The sequence below is a fragment of the Cannabis sativa genome, chromosome 6 (assembly GCF_029168945.1).
Source record: "Cannabis sativa cultivar Pink pepper isolate KNU-18-1 chromosome 6, ASM2916894v1, whole genome shotgun sequence".
Classification (NCBI taxonomy): domain Eukaryota; kingdom Viridiplantae; phylum Streptophyta; class Magnoliopsida; order Rosales; family Cannabaceae; genus Cannabis; species Cannabis sativa.
Genome location: NC_083606.1, coordinates 2,510,488 through 2,527,470, shown reverse-complemented (window position 1 = coordinate 2,527,470; position 16,983 = coordinate 2,510,488). Strand labels below are relative to the sequence as shown.

The 16,983-nt window shown below is 29.4% G+C and overlaps 1 protein-coding gene across 1 annotated transcript; it reads right to left on the bottom strand.

Moving 5' to 3' along the window:
- Positions 1-4,959: 4,959 nt before the first annotated feature.
- Positions 4,960-16,499, bottom strand: LOC115695836 (lupeol synthase-like). Its single transcript, XM_030622925.2, has 19 exons — positions 16,388-16,499; positions 15,647-15,882; positions 15,303-15,527; positions 13,010-13,099; positions 12,679-12,876; positions 12,474-12,558; positions 11,474-11,640; positions 10,971-11,159; positions 10,339-10,452; positions 9,621-9,740; positions 9,392-9,514; positions 9,078-9,176; positions 8,889-8,945; positions 8,730-8,776; positions 8,454-8,597; positions 6,766-6,943; positions 5,928-6,008; positions 5,472-5,555; positions 4,960-5,360 (listed from the first exon to the last, which is right to left on the bottom strand). The coding sequence occupies exons 2-19, from the start codon at positions 15,839-15,841 to the stop codon at positions 5,250-5,252; spliced, it is 2,307 nt and encodes a 768-aa protein (XP_030478785.2). The 5' UTR covers positions 15,842-15,882; positions 16,388-16,499; the 3' UTR covers positions 4,960-5,249.
- Between the last annotated feature and the right edge of the window lie 484 nt (positions 16,500-16,983).

Genomic DNA, 16,983 nt, shown 5'->3' with positions numbered 1-16,983 from the left:
CGGGATCCCTAAGTATCTAAATGATAGATCACTTGCTCCTAATAAAACTCGAGAAATCCAATACTCTTTGAATCTCTTCCCTCTTTCATGCCACAACAATACAAAGTTGATTTCATTTCATTTGGGAATAATCTAGATGACTTGGAAAACAATTTAAGACCTTGTAGAAGAAAGTAGATAGATTTAAAATCTCCATGACAAAATAAAACAACATCATCTGCAAAGCATAAATAATTTAGTTTTAACTCCAAACACCTGTCATGGAATTTAAAATCTATTTTCTTTCAAACTTTAATTAAGATCCGAGAAAGGTATTCCATATATAGGACAAAAATTAGGGGAGACATAGGGTCTCATTGTCTAACTCCCCTTTTAACCTCAAAAAAGCCATGCATGGTTCCATTAAAAAAAAGACTAAATGTAGGAGTTCGAATGCATACCATCACTAATTCGATGAACTTGTGGGGAAAATTCATGGCAGGCATCATCTCCTCAATAAAGTCACACTCAAAGTGGCATAAGCCTTCCTCAAATCCAGCTTTATCATACAACTTGGTCTTGCGTTCTTCCTCCCATAATATTTTACCAAATCTTGGCAAAATATTATATTGTAAGCAATATATCTTCCTTGTATAAAACCACTCTAGTTTTGAGCAACAAGTTCTGGTAGTACCTCTCGCAATCTCATACAGATCATCTTGGTTGCCACTTTGTAAATAACATTACAACATGCTATCGGTCAGAAATCACTAACACTTTCAAGGCATTCACTTTGGGAATGAGTGTTAGACTTGTAGAATTCACTTCTTTCAACAACTTTCCTGAATGGGGAAATGAGAGGACTGCATTAGTAACATCTTTCCCAACAATTATCTTGGAAAAAATAGTTACTAAAATCGTCTGAACCTAGTGCTTTACAACTAGGAATGTTGAACAAAGCTTCTTTAACATTAGCTTGTGTGAATTCTTGCAATAAAAAATCTCTCATTTGTTCAGATAATTTTGGCCCTTGATTGATGATCTGATGGTGTACATGCTTCCTTTGATCCATCTTAGACCCCAACAAGGTCTTATAGAAATTTAGGAAAGCTTCACTCACTTGATCTGGTTCTTTCACCCATGTTCCTTCCATAGTTTGAGTAGAAAGAACTCTATTTTTCATCCTTCTAGTTCTTAGGCTAGCATGAAAAACAGTTGTGTTATCGTCACCTTCCTTCAACCATTGAACTTTAGTTCTGGTGAAGGAAAGAGAGATATGGTTTGTGAATCTCCATGTATTTTTTCCTCGCTTCCATCTCCTTCTGACATAAATATTCATTTAATGGCTGATTTTGTAAAGCAGCCTGACTGTCTATCATATTATTTAAAAGCTTGAACATCAGCAGCCACTATATCTCCAACTCGAGTTTTGCCTTCCACATGCTTCTTCCAGTTTCCTTTTAACAGCTCCACAAAGCCTTCCATTTGCTGACACATTCGAAAAAAATTGAAAAGGCTGTCTTTCCATTTTAAACTCTGGATATACCGTTAATAAAGCTGCACAATGATCAAAGAGACCTTCCCAAATAAAAACAACCTCAACATTTCATATTTATTCAACCATTCTTGATTTGCCAAGACCCTATCAATTTTTGAATGAATCCGAGTAGAAATTTCTTGCTTATTGCTCCAATTTTTGACTTTACAACTTCCATACACTCCTTAAACGCTGTTGATTTACTTACTTTGACAGTTCTCCCCACTCTTTCATCGGGGTTCAATATATCATTGAAATCCCCCATGATGAGCCACGGTTCTGTACTATTGGCTGCTATCATTTTTAATTCTTCCCATAATCTGCTTCTTCCCACTTCATCATTGAAGGCATAGACAAAAGTAACCAAGAAAGAATCCTTGTTACCTATTTCCAAACCTTCAAATGCATAATCTGACTAGAGCATTTCAGAATATCAATTGAAAAAATTCTCGGATTCCAACTAATTATTATCCTACCTCTCTGATGCCAAGGATTATTTGATGAAAAATACCAACCAGAAAACATTACTTGATAAAGATTACCTAACTTTTGAGTTTTCACTCGAGTTTCAAGGAGCCCAACCAAAACCACTTGAAGATATCGAGTTTGTTGAGACCCCTTACATTCCAACTCATAATTATATTCATGAGGTGCTCCCCCTCCTCATGTGTTATCACACTTTGGATCCCCTATTTCTTGTTCCATCACAGGTATGCCATTTGGTTCCTCGAGAATTTTGAAAGTATCCATGAGGCACAGGAGGTGCTCCCCCTCCTCCTATGTTATCACACTTATCTTGCATGAAATAAGTTCTTGGCAGAATTATGAAGACTCACAAGGTGTTTTTGTCTTTTCTACACCAAAAGGAAAAACTTTATTGGGTGAAAGAAGGGGATGAAAACGCTTCCATGTTCCATGCCAGTATTCGTGCTCGTAAGATTGCCAATATGTACTCGGTGACTGATATGAAAGGAAACTGGTATGACAAACCTTAAGAGGTGAGTGAAGATTTTTTAATGTGCTATAAAGACTTGCTTGGAACCAAAATAGAACAAGAAAAAAAGTGAATGGCAGAATAATGAACCTTTGACCGAAACTTACTGCTAAACAGAGCCAAATGTTATTGTCTCCTTTTACAAAGGATGATGTAAAAAAGGTGGTTTGGAAAATTCCAGGTCACAAGGCTCCAGGACCTCATGGATTTAGAAGTTATTTTTTCCAAGAATATAATTAGAATTTGGTGGGGAATGAAGTTTGTGATGTTGTCTTGTCATTCTTGCATTCAGGGAAGCTTTTGAAGGAAAAAAAAACTCCACAGTGTCTCTTATTCCGAAAAGTAAATGTCCTGCTAATGTGAGTGATTATCGGCCTATTGTTTGCTCCAATGTTATTTAAAAAGTGGCTACAAAACTGATTTGTTCTAGATTGAGAATAATCCTTCCTGATCTCATATCTCAAAATCAAAATAGTTTTGTACAAAGTCGATTCATTGCGTATAATGTAATGATCAATCAAGACTTAGTGAGACATTGTGGAAGGAAAATTCGAGACCCAACTGTATGATTAAGCTTGATTTGAGGAAAGCCTATGATACGGTGGAATGAGATTTCATAGAGGAAATGTTACAAGCGCGCCTTCAAATTTCCTGAAAATTTTATTTAATTGATTATGGTTTGTATCTGAGCACTTAATGATAAATGGGTAGTTACATGGTTATTTTGAAGCTAAGCGTTGTCTTCGACAAGAAGATCCTATGTCTCCTCTTTTATTTGTGCTTGGCATGGAGTACTTATCGATTGAGGATTTTGATAAAAGTTAGGAATAAGGAAGGATTTAAATTTCATGAAAGATGTCGAGGGCTCGTGTTAAATTACTTATGCTTTGCAGATGATGTTTTGATATTTTGTACTGGGTACTTCAAATCTATTTATCTATTATTGCAAGGTTTGAAGCTTTTTCCTTAAACTAATGGCTTGCACCCAAGTGAGGCTAAATCGACAGTGTTTGTTGTGGAATGGAGCAATTCAAAGGGTCCTTGATGCATCAAGCTTTGTGAGAAGCTCTATGCCATTTCGATACTTGGGCATTCCTATATGTGCCAAGAGATTCGCCGTTGTTGAATGTGAAGGCCTTATAATGGTGGCCCAAATTCAAACCCGGAGCTCCCATAACCTCCCCTATGTAGGTAGAGTAACTTTGATCAATTTTGTCTTAGTTTCTATACATGCATATTGAGCTCAAATAATGTTGCTGCCCAAAAGAATATTGAAGCAAGTAAATGCGATTTTTCGATCCTTTCTTTGGAAAGGAGAGACTGAATATGGAGGGTCGAGCTATGTGTCTTGGGGTAATCTTTGTAAACCCAAGAATGAGGGAGGTTTAGGCTTCAGGAAATTGAATCCATGGAATCAAGGGACCTTGGGAAAATATGTTTGGGCGGTGGCTCAAAAGCAAGATAATCTTTGGGTAAAATGGGTGTACAATGTTTATATACAAAGCAATAATTGGTGGATGTATGATTCCATAAGTCAAGGAAGTTGGTATTGGCAACAAATTTTCAAAGTGAAAGAGAGATGAAGAGAATCATGACAGAATATCAGCTGCAGCAATGTCGATAATACACTATCCGATTTGGTTATGATTTACTGAATAAAATGGGGGAGAAAGTTAGTTGGTATGGACAGGTTTGGGGTTGTTATAATGTACCCAAACATCGAGTCATTCTTTGGTTGGCTATGTTGGACTGATTGCAAACTAGAGAAAGATTTTTTCGGTTTAAAGTGTGCCAAGATCAAGTATGTTTAGTGGGTGGAAATGCGAATGAAACTATTGAGCATTTGTTTTTCACTTGTCATTAAGCCATATCAAAGATTGGTTGGGTTGGAGGGCACTGAACTTGAGTTTGAAACAATTGGTTCGGCGCGCGGGTTAGAAGATCTCGGGTTTTTCCATTTCGGAAGCAAGTTTTTACGGCTGCCATTGCAGCCACTATGTATCACATTTGGAAGAACCGGATAACTATGGTCATGCCTAAAAATATGAAAAAACAAGATAGTGATTGGTGGGTAGTTTCATTTTTTAATTTTTTTCTTTTGAAAATCAATAAACTTGTATTGTGCACAAACAATTACAAACAAGTATAAAGACTACTTACATGCATTGACTCAAAGCTTCAACTCAATTTCTATCCCTTTGACTCAACTTATCCCCTATACACCATAATTAATTCTATCACAAATTAATCTTTTTTCTAATCTTTTAATAACACTTCGAACAGTCCACACTTTGACTCAAATATTGGTGGGAAGTTTTGTAAAGTGAAAGAAATGAAATCTAGGCCTTTAGTGGTGCTGATAGTCTGTAATTATTTTTTTGGTGAAATATAATCTCATACTAGTAGAAGAAAAAAAAAAGTAAAATAACAGTAAATATAATGTAAGGAGGTAAGAATGATAATTAGTAGCAAACTTATATACTGAAAATGAATTTTAAATATTAATTAAGCAAACTTTTAACACTTCATATCATGAATCCCCATATATTAAATAAATAATAAATGAGGATACTTGTGTAGCAATATGCTTGACATAGGTCCTTTATTACAATAGTATAAATATTTATATATAGAAAGAGATGAGAGAGAGAGAGAGAGACGACTTGATGAACTTATTATATGATCATCAATAAGTTAAGTTTGTTCACATAATTAATGAAGCTTAATTAATATAATTAATTAATTAAGTAAAACTTGACGACGATATTCTCCTATAGCCCATATTGGAAAGATATTACGATATGAAGCGAAGTTTAAGACACCATTCTTCATGTATACTCCATTTACTTCCTGCATGCATGCATGGTTAATCACTTTACGTACGTAATTGTCATCAAATAACACCATTAGATTAAATATTGGTGTAAATAAATATATATATATATATATATAAATATAAACCTGTTGAGGGAAGTCACCATCTTCCATTTGTTCATTGATCAATAATCTTATTCCACGATGTATAGGTGTTGGATCTATCTCAGCCTGTTCAATCGATCCAATTAATTAATTAACACTATATATACATGGAAAAGTTTTGATTTTTTTTATGTACATGTATAATAGGCATGACCCTGAAATTAATTGGGTCTTAGATAGCAATAAAATTATTGGATCATTTTCGAAAGTAATGTGATATTTTTAAAAATTAGTAAGAAAAATAAACTTTTTTTACTTTTGGGCCCTTGGGCTGGCTGGGCCTAGGCCTGTGCTAGCCTGCCTTAGCCCAAGCCTGGCCCTTTTAATAGGGTGCATATATTAATTACATTATAATGATGAGCATTCCATTATTGATTGAAAAGATCTAAAGCAATATATTAATTATGAAGTAGTTAATTGTAATTATTAGTTAATTACCTGTCCAGCTCCAATAAGAGCTAATACTGCTAATGCAGTGTTGAACACAGTTGAACGATCTCCTTCAATGTTAGTATACACCTATTTCACATCATAAATATAATTACTTATATATTAGCTACATTATTTATTTCAAGATATATAAACTTACCATAAATTTGTTAATTTACTGTATATTTAATAATTTGTATACTAATTAAAATTATGTTTTGCCATATTAATTATTAGGAGGGGAAGGTTTTTGTTTCTCAATACAATTTTTTTTTTTTTTTTTTTTTTTTTTTTTGTAGTTGTTTCTTATTAAGTCATACTAATTTTGCTAGTAATAATTTTTTAAATTAATAAAATAAGCCTATTATAATTTTCACCATAAATTATATATGTTAAGAACAAAGTTATATATGTTAAGAATATAATGGTTCCTAGTACTATATTACAAAGTGACAAATTTTTAGTTATAACATTAATTTTAATTTTTTGTGACTAAATGTGTCACAATAAAAAATTACATGTGATTAAAACATTATATTTAAATACAAGTTGTGACTAATACTTTCAGTCACAGACCTTTTATTCACAACATGATAGGAATGTTAATTTATAATTAGTCATATTCTTTTTATTTTTAGTCACAAATTTTGTTGTTACTAAAAGTAAAATTTTTTGTCAAATAATTAACGACATTTTATGATAATTACTAAATTGAAACATATTATACTAAACAACATCAATAGGGATATAACGAGGTGATACTAGACAATGTCTAATAGTGACACCGTACTATTTAGCATTTCTCTAAAAATATATATACGATAATGGAGTTAATTAAGAATATCACCTCATTTACGCTCGAAAGGTAACTTTCTCCCCAACCGCCATCAGAAAGTTGGTTGGAAAGTAAAAATTGACATGCCTTTCTGAAGCTAGGGCAATTGCTGTAATTCTTACCACAAGCTCTCAATGCTTCTACCCCAAACCAAGTACCATATGTGTAGCAAACTCCCCAACGACCATACCTAATTAATCCCATATTTTGTAAATGCTTAATTAGTTTTTAATTTTTCTTAATCAATGATAACTTCAAAAAAAAAAAAATATTATTATCATGTAAGTGAAAAGTTTAAATTAGAAAAATATATTTTCTAATCAAATACATTATTGATTGAGTATACACAACATAAGCAAATATTCTCACCCAACTGAGTCCATGTATATTTGATATATAGTATTAATTAGCTAATTATATGTTGAGAGTAGGTAACCAAATATTCCTAAACACATAACTAAAGTGAACAATCAAACATGGAAATTGCTAATTCTATTTTAATTATTAAAACTTATGTGACGGTCAGTAGTCCCGTGATCCGTAAGGAAAAATACCAGGTAAGCTGTGCAATCCCACATCGCCTGGGGAAGGTCATGTGTGATGATTTTGATACTGTGTAGGCATGGGACTACAAAGATGAAGAAGGCTTCAAAGGATTGATTGGTACTACCTATATCAACAAGGTGTATCTTGTTTTTTGGTAGCCTATCACGAAAGAATTCCACTGTTAAGCGTCTTGACTAGCCTAGGGTAATTTCAGGATGGTTGACCTCCTGGGAAGTTTTCCCAAGAAATGTGCGAGTGAAGACAAAGCACGCTGGAAACACTCATGTTGGTCTGTAAGGTCAGTCATCAGTCTATGAAGCAGCCGAGTGACGTACTCGTGTATAAGAGCCATTATTCTGTGAGTGTAAGGGCCTAATACAGGCTTGAAGCGAGGACGTTACAACTTACTTAATAATTAAGGTTAATTAATTAATTGTCCCAACTAATTATTTTGCATAATATTAGTCCCAACTAAGTATGTTAGTAGAATTAGGTGATGAGATTTGAAAAAACCTTCACTACTACTACAACCCATTTCCTATACAAATTATTTCCTACATCAACCTCTCTCCATTTCTATTATTATAAATTATTATTTTTCATTATTTGTTTATATATGCTACTTTTTTGCTTTAATTCTAGAAAGTGTACCCATGCACCCTTTAATAGTATTTTTGAAATTAGATAGTCTTAATATTTATTTATTTTTCTACATGAGTGTACAATATAATTATTTATTACGCTCTCGAAGTTTTAAGTAATTTAAAATAATTTATAACATAAAAAGTAACATTCAAATTAATAGTTTATTGTGCACATGTATAAAATAAAATAATACTCAAGCGTGTAACATATATTGTTTTGACATTACTTTTGACACGTTAAATATTTTAAATTTCTCAAAAATTTACAATAAATCTTAAATACTACACTGTATACTACCATAAAAAAAATTAAAATTAAAACTATTTGAATATGTCGAGAACATAAATAACAATAAGTTACATCGGTGTACTACCCCTTTTTTCAGTCTACCATAGAATTTCCCATATATATATATATACAATATATATATATATAAATATATATATATATGCATAAATTTATCTCATGTGCATGCTATTAAAAATTCATGAATATATGTTATATATTACCATGAACCATCAGAATTTTGTGAATTCAAAATGTAACTTTCTCCTTTAGAAATGCATTTGTCTAATTCATCTCTTCTGTGTGTTGGATATAATTTCCTAAAGAGTACCAAGCTTTGGATAGCTGATGAAGAACACTCTACATAACTGAAATTATTAACACATTTGCACAAATTAATTAATTTAATTAGTACGTAGAAAAGTAATTATTAATTAATTATCACATACATTCATCAAATAAAATATATGTTAATTAATGATGATATAAAATGATCTTACTCTCTTTCAACAACTGTATCTGCAAGGAACTCTATGGGATTTAAGTACTGAAAGGATATGATTAGAAAGAAAATTAGACAAAAATATTCAAACTGATTTTATTAACAAAAAATTTCTCCACCATTTTTTTAAATAAAACAAAAATATTGAAAATATTACCTCCAACCAATGATATCCTCTTTGGGGTTCCCAGGCAGAGAAACCTCCTTCATTATTCTGTACATATATAGTCATATATTAATAAAAATTACAAAAATCTATAATAAAAGTGTCTTATTTTTTTTTACACGATACTTATTATAGTTATAAGTAAAATAAGTAGTAGAGATTGTTATAATTAAGACTTACTTGATATGTCATCAAAACATTTACTGCATCATAGAAGCACTCTGTGTCCATTTTCTCTCCTACTAGACTTGGTGAGATTTGTGAGAGCATAAGTGTGGCCTATTATTAATTAAACATATTTGTTATTTATAGAGAATTGTTAAAAAGTATTATTGGTACCTAGCACCCTCCTCGGTGTCATACTGTCATTAGTGTAGTTAAGTATCAGGTCCCATATATCTTATAAAAATAAATCGTGAGACACCACCTAAGATGTTAGGCACCACTAGAGTCGGTGCCCAATAATAATACTCATATATTTATATGTTTGTTACCTTTAAGGCCTCGGCAGTGCAATCAGAGACTACCCAACCTTGGTCGGCAGTATTAAAGGTCCAACCACCTTTAGATATGTGTCTGTACATTTTAGTGTAATTTCCAGGTAGATTGTTACGAATCTAAACAATAACAACAATAAAGCCATGTGGTTAGCTACTATGTGAAATGTAATATATATATATATATATATATATATATAGATATATATGTTTTTTGGGACCAAACCTGTGAAGCTTTCAAAAAGTGATGTGCTTTTCGAAGAGTATGAGCAAACTCTTGAGTTAGGTTACATGATATAATGGCTTGAACAGCAAGAGCTGCATCCCATGATTGAGCACCAACACCCTTATATATAAATATATATATAAAAAATTTAAAATGTGAACTTTCCATATTGCAATTATTTAAAATGTAATTAAAAAGAATTATTGAATAATATTTTATAATATACATGTATTATAGGAAAATTATAATTTGAGTGTAGAATTATCATCACTTTTAACTCTTTACTGCCGGCCAATTATATATCTTTATTTTTAGTACTTAGAAAAAATTGTCTTTGTGGTTTCGCGATATATCCTCCTCAATTTTGTCTTACATTTCTTCTTCAGAGTGGGTTTTGCCGGAGGTAGTGCGGTGGTCATGGTCTGGATCGGTCTGATTCTGTGATCGTGGGTATCGGTTGGGTTTGGTGAGAGTTCATGAGAGAGGGAGAGAGGGCCGAGAGAAAGACTGAAGGTATGAGGAGGGTAATTTGGGATTTGATTAATTTTAGAGTATTAAATTTCTATACATTTTAATGTGACATACTAAAAGACCATGAACAATTTTTAAGCATGAATTGTCAAATTTACCATTATAATTTCTTAAAGTGTAAAAAATATTGTAGAGGGTAATCTTGCTCTATATATATGTGTGTATAATATGAATTTTTAAAAAGTACCTGAAACTTGGCTCCATCTTCAGCAATCCAAAGATAATCTGGAATCCTTTCCAGGTGACACTTGAAGGCTTTTGAGCATGGATCTTCAACCCAACGAGCTAGCATACTTACTATCTGTATAAGCCATCGATTATCATACTAGATTTAAAGGTAAATATTAATTTAGATTCTGTATCTTTGTTAAAAGTATTTGTTTGGATCTTTTATTTTGTTAAATGATAAATTAAACCATACATTTTTTAAAATGGTACAAAATAATATTCTGAGCTAATAAATTTTCTTCTATTTTATTTTTTTAATATAACCTGAAGCTAGCTTTTAGTATAAATAGATATAAAAAATATAACCAATTTGATCTTAACACCTCGAGGTTAAATTATTACATACTACCTTTAATTTAATGATTTTTAGATTAGATTACGTGCAAAAAATTGCGCAAAAAATGTCTTTACGCGAAAATATTTTATTTTCAAATTTATTTTTATTAGAATGTTCATTATATTGATAATAATAGATCATTTAACCAAACAATAAGACGATAATTAATAGGGGCATGTTTGTTTTTCATAACGACATTACACTAATTTAGTTACCTTCTCTCTTTTTTTTTTTTTTTTGATAAACTTATTTACCTTTTCTTGACTGGCCACAGAGAGATAATTACTAACTTCATCCTCATAATGTATATGATTCAAAGCAACTTTAAGAGCCTTTTCTCTTAGTTTAGAGAAAGGCCATAGTTTTAGTATTGGTTCTGCACAATGGTAAAGTACTCCCCACACCATATCTTGAACCAAAGGATGTGGATAAAACAGATCCTCCTATATATTTAAACACATCTTTATTAATTAAACACATACATATTTATATATATATTTTTGCTTATGTATCATATTCAAACATTAAGATTAATACTCTTATGGTGTTATATCGATACTGGTGCAATTCAGTGTTGATTTCATTTATAAGACCCCACATGCTAGACTCTATTGTGCCTAATAGCAATACACAAACATACTAGTATTATACTATTAGGCACCTTCAAAATATATCAATGTGACGCGTTGTGGTGCTTGACACATTAAAGTGCATATTCTCTGTAAATATATTATATGAGTTGATGTTTTGAACAAACCTTAGCAACAGTGTTTCGAGCTTTGTTCCAATTTATTTGATGATAAGGGTCTGTATAGAGTTCTTGCCTTAATGATTGAACCAACCCAGTGATTGGTCCAACAAATCTTTTTCCATATAAGAATGACATAGGCATGTACACCAACCGAGCTAACGCGCCCATTTTCCCTACAAAAGTAGAAATACTAAAGCTTTATTAATTTCAACCACACTATTAATTAGTTTTATTTTGAAAACAAAAAAAAAATATATATTGTATAATATAGTAGAATATCACATTAAAAAAGAAAAAAAAAACAAAAACGCTTCAAAGATTTTAATATGTAATTAATTAATTAAGAGGTAATTATTCTTATTTACAGGTACACTTAGTACTTAATATTAAACTTAGAATACATGTTTATTGTGTGAAATCCAGGCTGAATCCGTGGAACATCTTTACTTTAATTGTTTTTTCAACAAGACTTATTTATAGGAGATTAAAAAGTGGATTGGTTGGAGATGCATGGGCTCGGATTTGAGCACTATTCTGAGATGGATTGATAGAGCGAAAATTTCTAAATTTCGAAGGCAAGTTTATGCAGTTTCTATAGCTGCCTTGGTGTATCACATATGGATGATTCGAAATAAAGCCCTTTGGTTTCAATGTATGCAAATAATCACAGTTAGTTGTCAAAGAATTCAACAAGATATTAAAGATAAAATAGCAATGGCTATTTCGAAAATGTTGAAGGAAATAGATGTGCAACATGGTTTAGGCAATTGTAATTCTTTTTATCTTTTTTTGCTGTTTGTTTAGAATGTGTTCTTCAGGCCTGTTTTAGGTGTTATATTGTATAGATTTTGTTGGTTGAATATATTAAGCTGAAGCTGATTCATAAAAAAGATATATTAAACTTTGAAGTTATTTTTATTTATAAATATTAGTTTAAATTGAACTTAATTTATTTCTATAATAAATTAGAGATTATTCGTGAATTAATAAATTTTTATTGTTGGACCTGGATGAAGGAAAAACGCTCTAGGCAATAGCCAGAGTTCTGGGGGAAGTGGATTGCATCCTGACCATTCAAACACACCAAGCACCTAATATATAATTAAAATAATAAACCAAATTAATAAATTAATAAAAAGTTTTTAAATCCTAATTATTTCTTAATTAAAAAGGCAAATATATATTTTATGATAATATTATATTGTTCGTACCGATAGCCAAAATTTTCCCCAAGATGGGATGCCAACAGCACCGCCATGATCAAGAATCCATTTTCTTCCTTTAGCAATAGAATTTTCCTCACCATCATTGGGACCTTCTCCCAACAACCTTAAAGAAACATAGTTTTCTACAGAGCCAAACATAGTGCTAGGGCCTTCTATATGTTGTCCCCAACCTCCATCTTCATTCTAATACATAATATATAATTAATTAACTAATAACATATATATGAAGAAAAAAAAGAATGAACGGATATATGAACCAACAATGTTTAGGCACTACTGATACTTTATAGCAATACTCGTTAAAAAATAATTATACCTGGTGATTATATATGTAGCGAATAATTTCCTTCTTGTGTTCTGGTCCAAGAACAGTATTAAGTGATCCAGTAATATATAATACTATTACCTGTAATTAATTAATTAGTTTTAGCACTTAATTAATTAGGTCTTACCAATACTATGGAAATTAAGGCTACTTTATAATAATGTATACATATTATAATTATAACAAATATTCTATTAATTTTTGAAAATTTTTATACAATTTATGGTATCAAAAACAACTTTTAATTAAACACAGTTTGTTGAACACAAACAAACTATTTTGAACAATATTTTTAATACTGTAAAACTATATTAAGACTTTTTTTTTTTAAAAAAAAAAGAAAAAAAAAATATAGGATGTATGTAAAGTACAATATGTAAATTGTTACATAAAAAAAAAAAGACTAAAACTCCTCCACATGCTGAAAAGATTCGGGCTCTAATAAATGCAAATTCTATTACATATATATAGGAAAATTTTATACTAAAAACATATATATATATTTTTTTTTAATTTTTGATATCATTCTAGCCTTTAGGGTTATTCTTATTTTCAATATTTAGAAAATTTATGTATTACTAATTTATATATGTGTATATATAAATTGTAGTATAATAGACATTTCACAAGTTTTTAAATTTTTGTGAATATAATTTATAGTGTGAAAGACAAAATATTTAGTTGTACATGTGCATGTCGGCTTTCGTATTCTGCAAAATTTTTTACTTTTAGTTCGCTATAAAATTTGTGATTAAAAGGTCCGTGACTAAATGTATTAGTCATAAAAATTACAATTTGTTGTAACTAAACGTATAAGTTGTATCTAAATACTATGTTTTAGTCACAAAGTAATTTTTATTTGTACTAAAATTCACATTTAGTCACACAAAATTTATGTTGTGACATTAAAAAATTGTTACTAAAAATAGCTATTTAATTTTGTAATGACAGTTTTATGAAAACTTGTAAACTGTTTGATACAACTGCAATGTAAATTATCGTATTAAAAAAATTGGATGTAGTTTCAAAAAATACCTCAAAATCAGAGATGTTTGAAATGCACCCCTTAATATGAATGTACCGATACACTTATTTTGTGTTTTTGATATTCAACTAGTTTTAATCTTATTCCTTTTGGAGGAGGTTCCAATGGTTACATTTTTATTGTAACCATCATGGTTACATTTTTTGTAGCCATTGGATTACTATTAAATAGTTGTGATTAATTTGAAAATTAAATAAAAATAAATAATAAATAACTTGTAACCTGAAAGTAACCTAATCATTTATTTCCTTATAAAACTTTAATTAAGATTAATTATATTTTAAAACTAAATTAATTATAATTATTAATTAATTTTTTTCAATTTAATACTATATGAGGACTTTTAGCAATTTATTTTTTTATACTTAAATTATTTAAAATTTTATAGCAAAACTTTTTATAATTTAAAATTATACACATATAATTTCATAATTTAAATTTTATTATACATGTAATGTTAATTTTAAATTATTACACTTAATTATTTAATTTTTTATTTATTTAAATATTTAAAAATTAAAAAATGAAATAAGTTGAAGGATTTTTTAGAAAAAAAAATGACTGCACTTGATATTGATTGATTAGCTTGAGACCTCATACTTAGTTCATATAATTGTAACAAAATAATTAAATATCATTTAAAAAATAATTAATTATTTGAAAATTTATTATAAGAAGAGAATTTTAATTTGTGTCAAAAGAAGTTTAATTTTTGTAAAAAAAATAAATTTTATTGTAAATATTATAATTAAATGGCTTAATTATTAAAATAATTCAAGTAAGGATTTATATATAAATATTAATTGCTAAAAGAGGTCTTGTTAAATATTTAATTAATTATTTTAAGAAAATAGTTAATTATAATTAAATAATTCTAAAAAAGGAATGTCTATTTAATTAATTATTTTAAGAAAATAGTTAATTATAATTAATTAAATTTAAAAATGGAAAGTCTACCTATTAGTAACCTACTATTACAGGTTAAAAAAAAAATGTAACCATATGGTTACAATAAAAATGTAACCATTGAATAGTCACCCTATTTCTTTTATATATGAAGCTGTTTTTTGTTGTAGTGATAATTATGTAAGACGTCTTGTAAATTTTCGAAAAATCTATAACAATTTAATGTGTTATAAAGTCAATTAATTAATTGATATTTAATGGAACATGAGACAAAAATAGTATTAATTATAATATATATATTAAGGTTAATTAAATAGTAAATTGTTTAATTACCAGTGGAGGAAGAAAGACTAATCCAGCAGCACATTCAGCAGGCCAATGGCCATCATGGGCTTGAATTGATGAAAAGTAAGTAAGAGCCTTTCTTAATGTGTTCTTCACTAAAACTCCTTCTTCTCTCATCTTAAAATTATCAATATCATTACTTTCTTCAATATTAATTTCCATTGATCTCTCCAAACAATTACTACTACTAGTAGTATTACTCTCCTTTATAAGCTGCAACTCAATAATTATAATATTGTTAAGAATTAATGTACTATAGTATATAAGGTGAGTATACATGGTATTACATATATTAGCAGTGTGAGACTCTCTAATTAATTATATATATATACCTGCATTCTCATAAGTAGATCGGAGCTTTGTCGTTTGCAAAATCGATTTTTGTTGAATTGTTGACGAAAGTGTTCGATTTGAGCAAGTTCTTGTGGTGTGCCGGCATCGGGATCGAATTCCCAACATTGTCTCCCAACGTGATTATTTACCGTTTTAAGCCATGGCTCTCCCTCGGCTATCTTCAACTTCCACATAGCTTGCCCTAATTAACTATCTCTCTCTCTCTCTCTCAAATCTACATATCATGAGATCAAACATAGCTTGACATAAAAATTGATTGGTATAGTAAACTAATCATTATATTATATTATATATGATGTCATGTGTGTGCATATATATATATATATACATAATGATCGATTTGTTTCTAAATATATCCGATCGATCATGCATGCATCATTATTCAATATTATTTTTATCATATATAATTCTAATTTGTTAACTTATATTTTAAAAATAAATTATTTAATTCAATATTAATTTTACTTTTCTTTTTGACCAAATATATATATATAAGTCAAATCTTATATAGAGAAGAATTAATTATTTATCTATCTATGTTAAGATTCGGTTTAATTGATAGATAACGAAAATAATAATTATACAACATATATGATATATATGACAAAATCTATACATAATAACAACATCACAATAATGTTAAAAATTAACAAAAGCATATATGTTATTACTATAGAATGATTTGCAAATATATATATTTATATGTATAGTATATTTACCTATAGTTTTTCCTTTGAATAACGTTGTATTATAGCAAGAAAAAAGTTTCTTCAGTAGAATATAAGAAAGAAAGGGATGGTGATGAGTCGATAGATATCGATATGAATTGACAAAGATATAAATTATGTACGATCGAGTCATATATATATATATATATATATATATTTTATGTTCCTACAAAAATAATAAAGATCTGTGTGTGGTAGAATAGTACTCGTACTGCCCAACTAACTCATTAATTAATCATATAAACTTTATTAATAGCTAGGTATGGACACGTATGATGGAGATGACACTATAAAAAATTCTATTTTTACTCACAATATAAAACTTGTGATTAAAAGTAAAAAATTTATGACTAATTATAAATTATATTCTTATGTTGTGACTAAAAGTTCTTAACTAAATGTATTAGCCACAAAATTACAATTTGTTGTGACTAAATATATTTTTAGTCACAATAATTGTTGTGACTAAAACTAAATTAGTGACAAACTTATATTTAAATACTATGTGTTAATCACAAATAATTTTTTATTGTGACTAAAAGTTCACAAAAAATTTATATTGTGACTAAAAAGTTATCACCGAAATT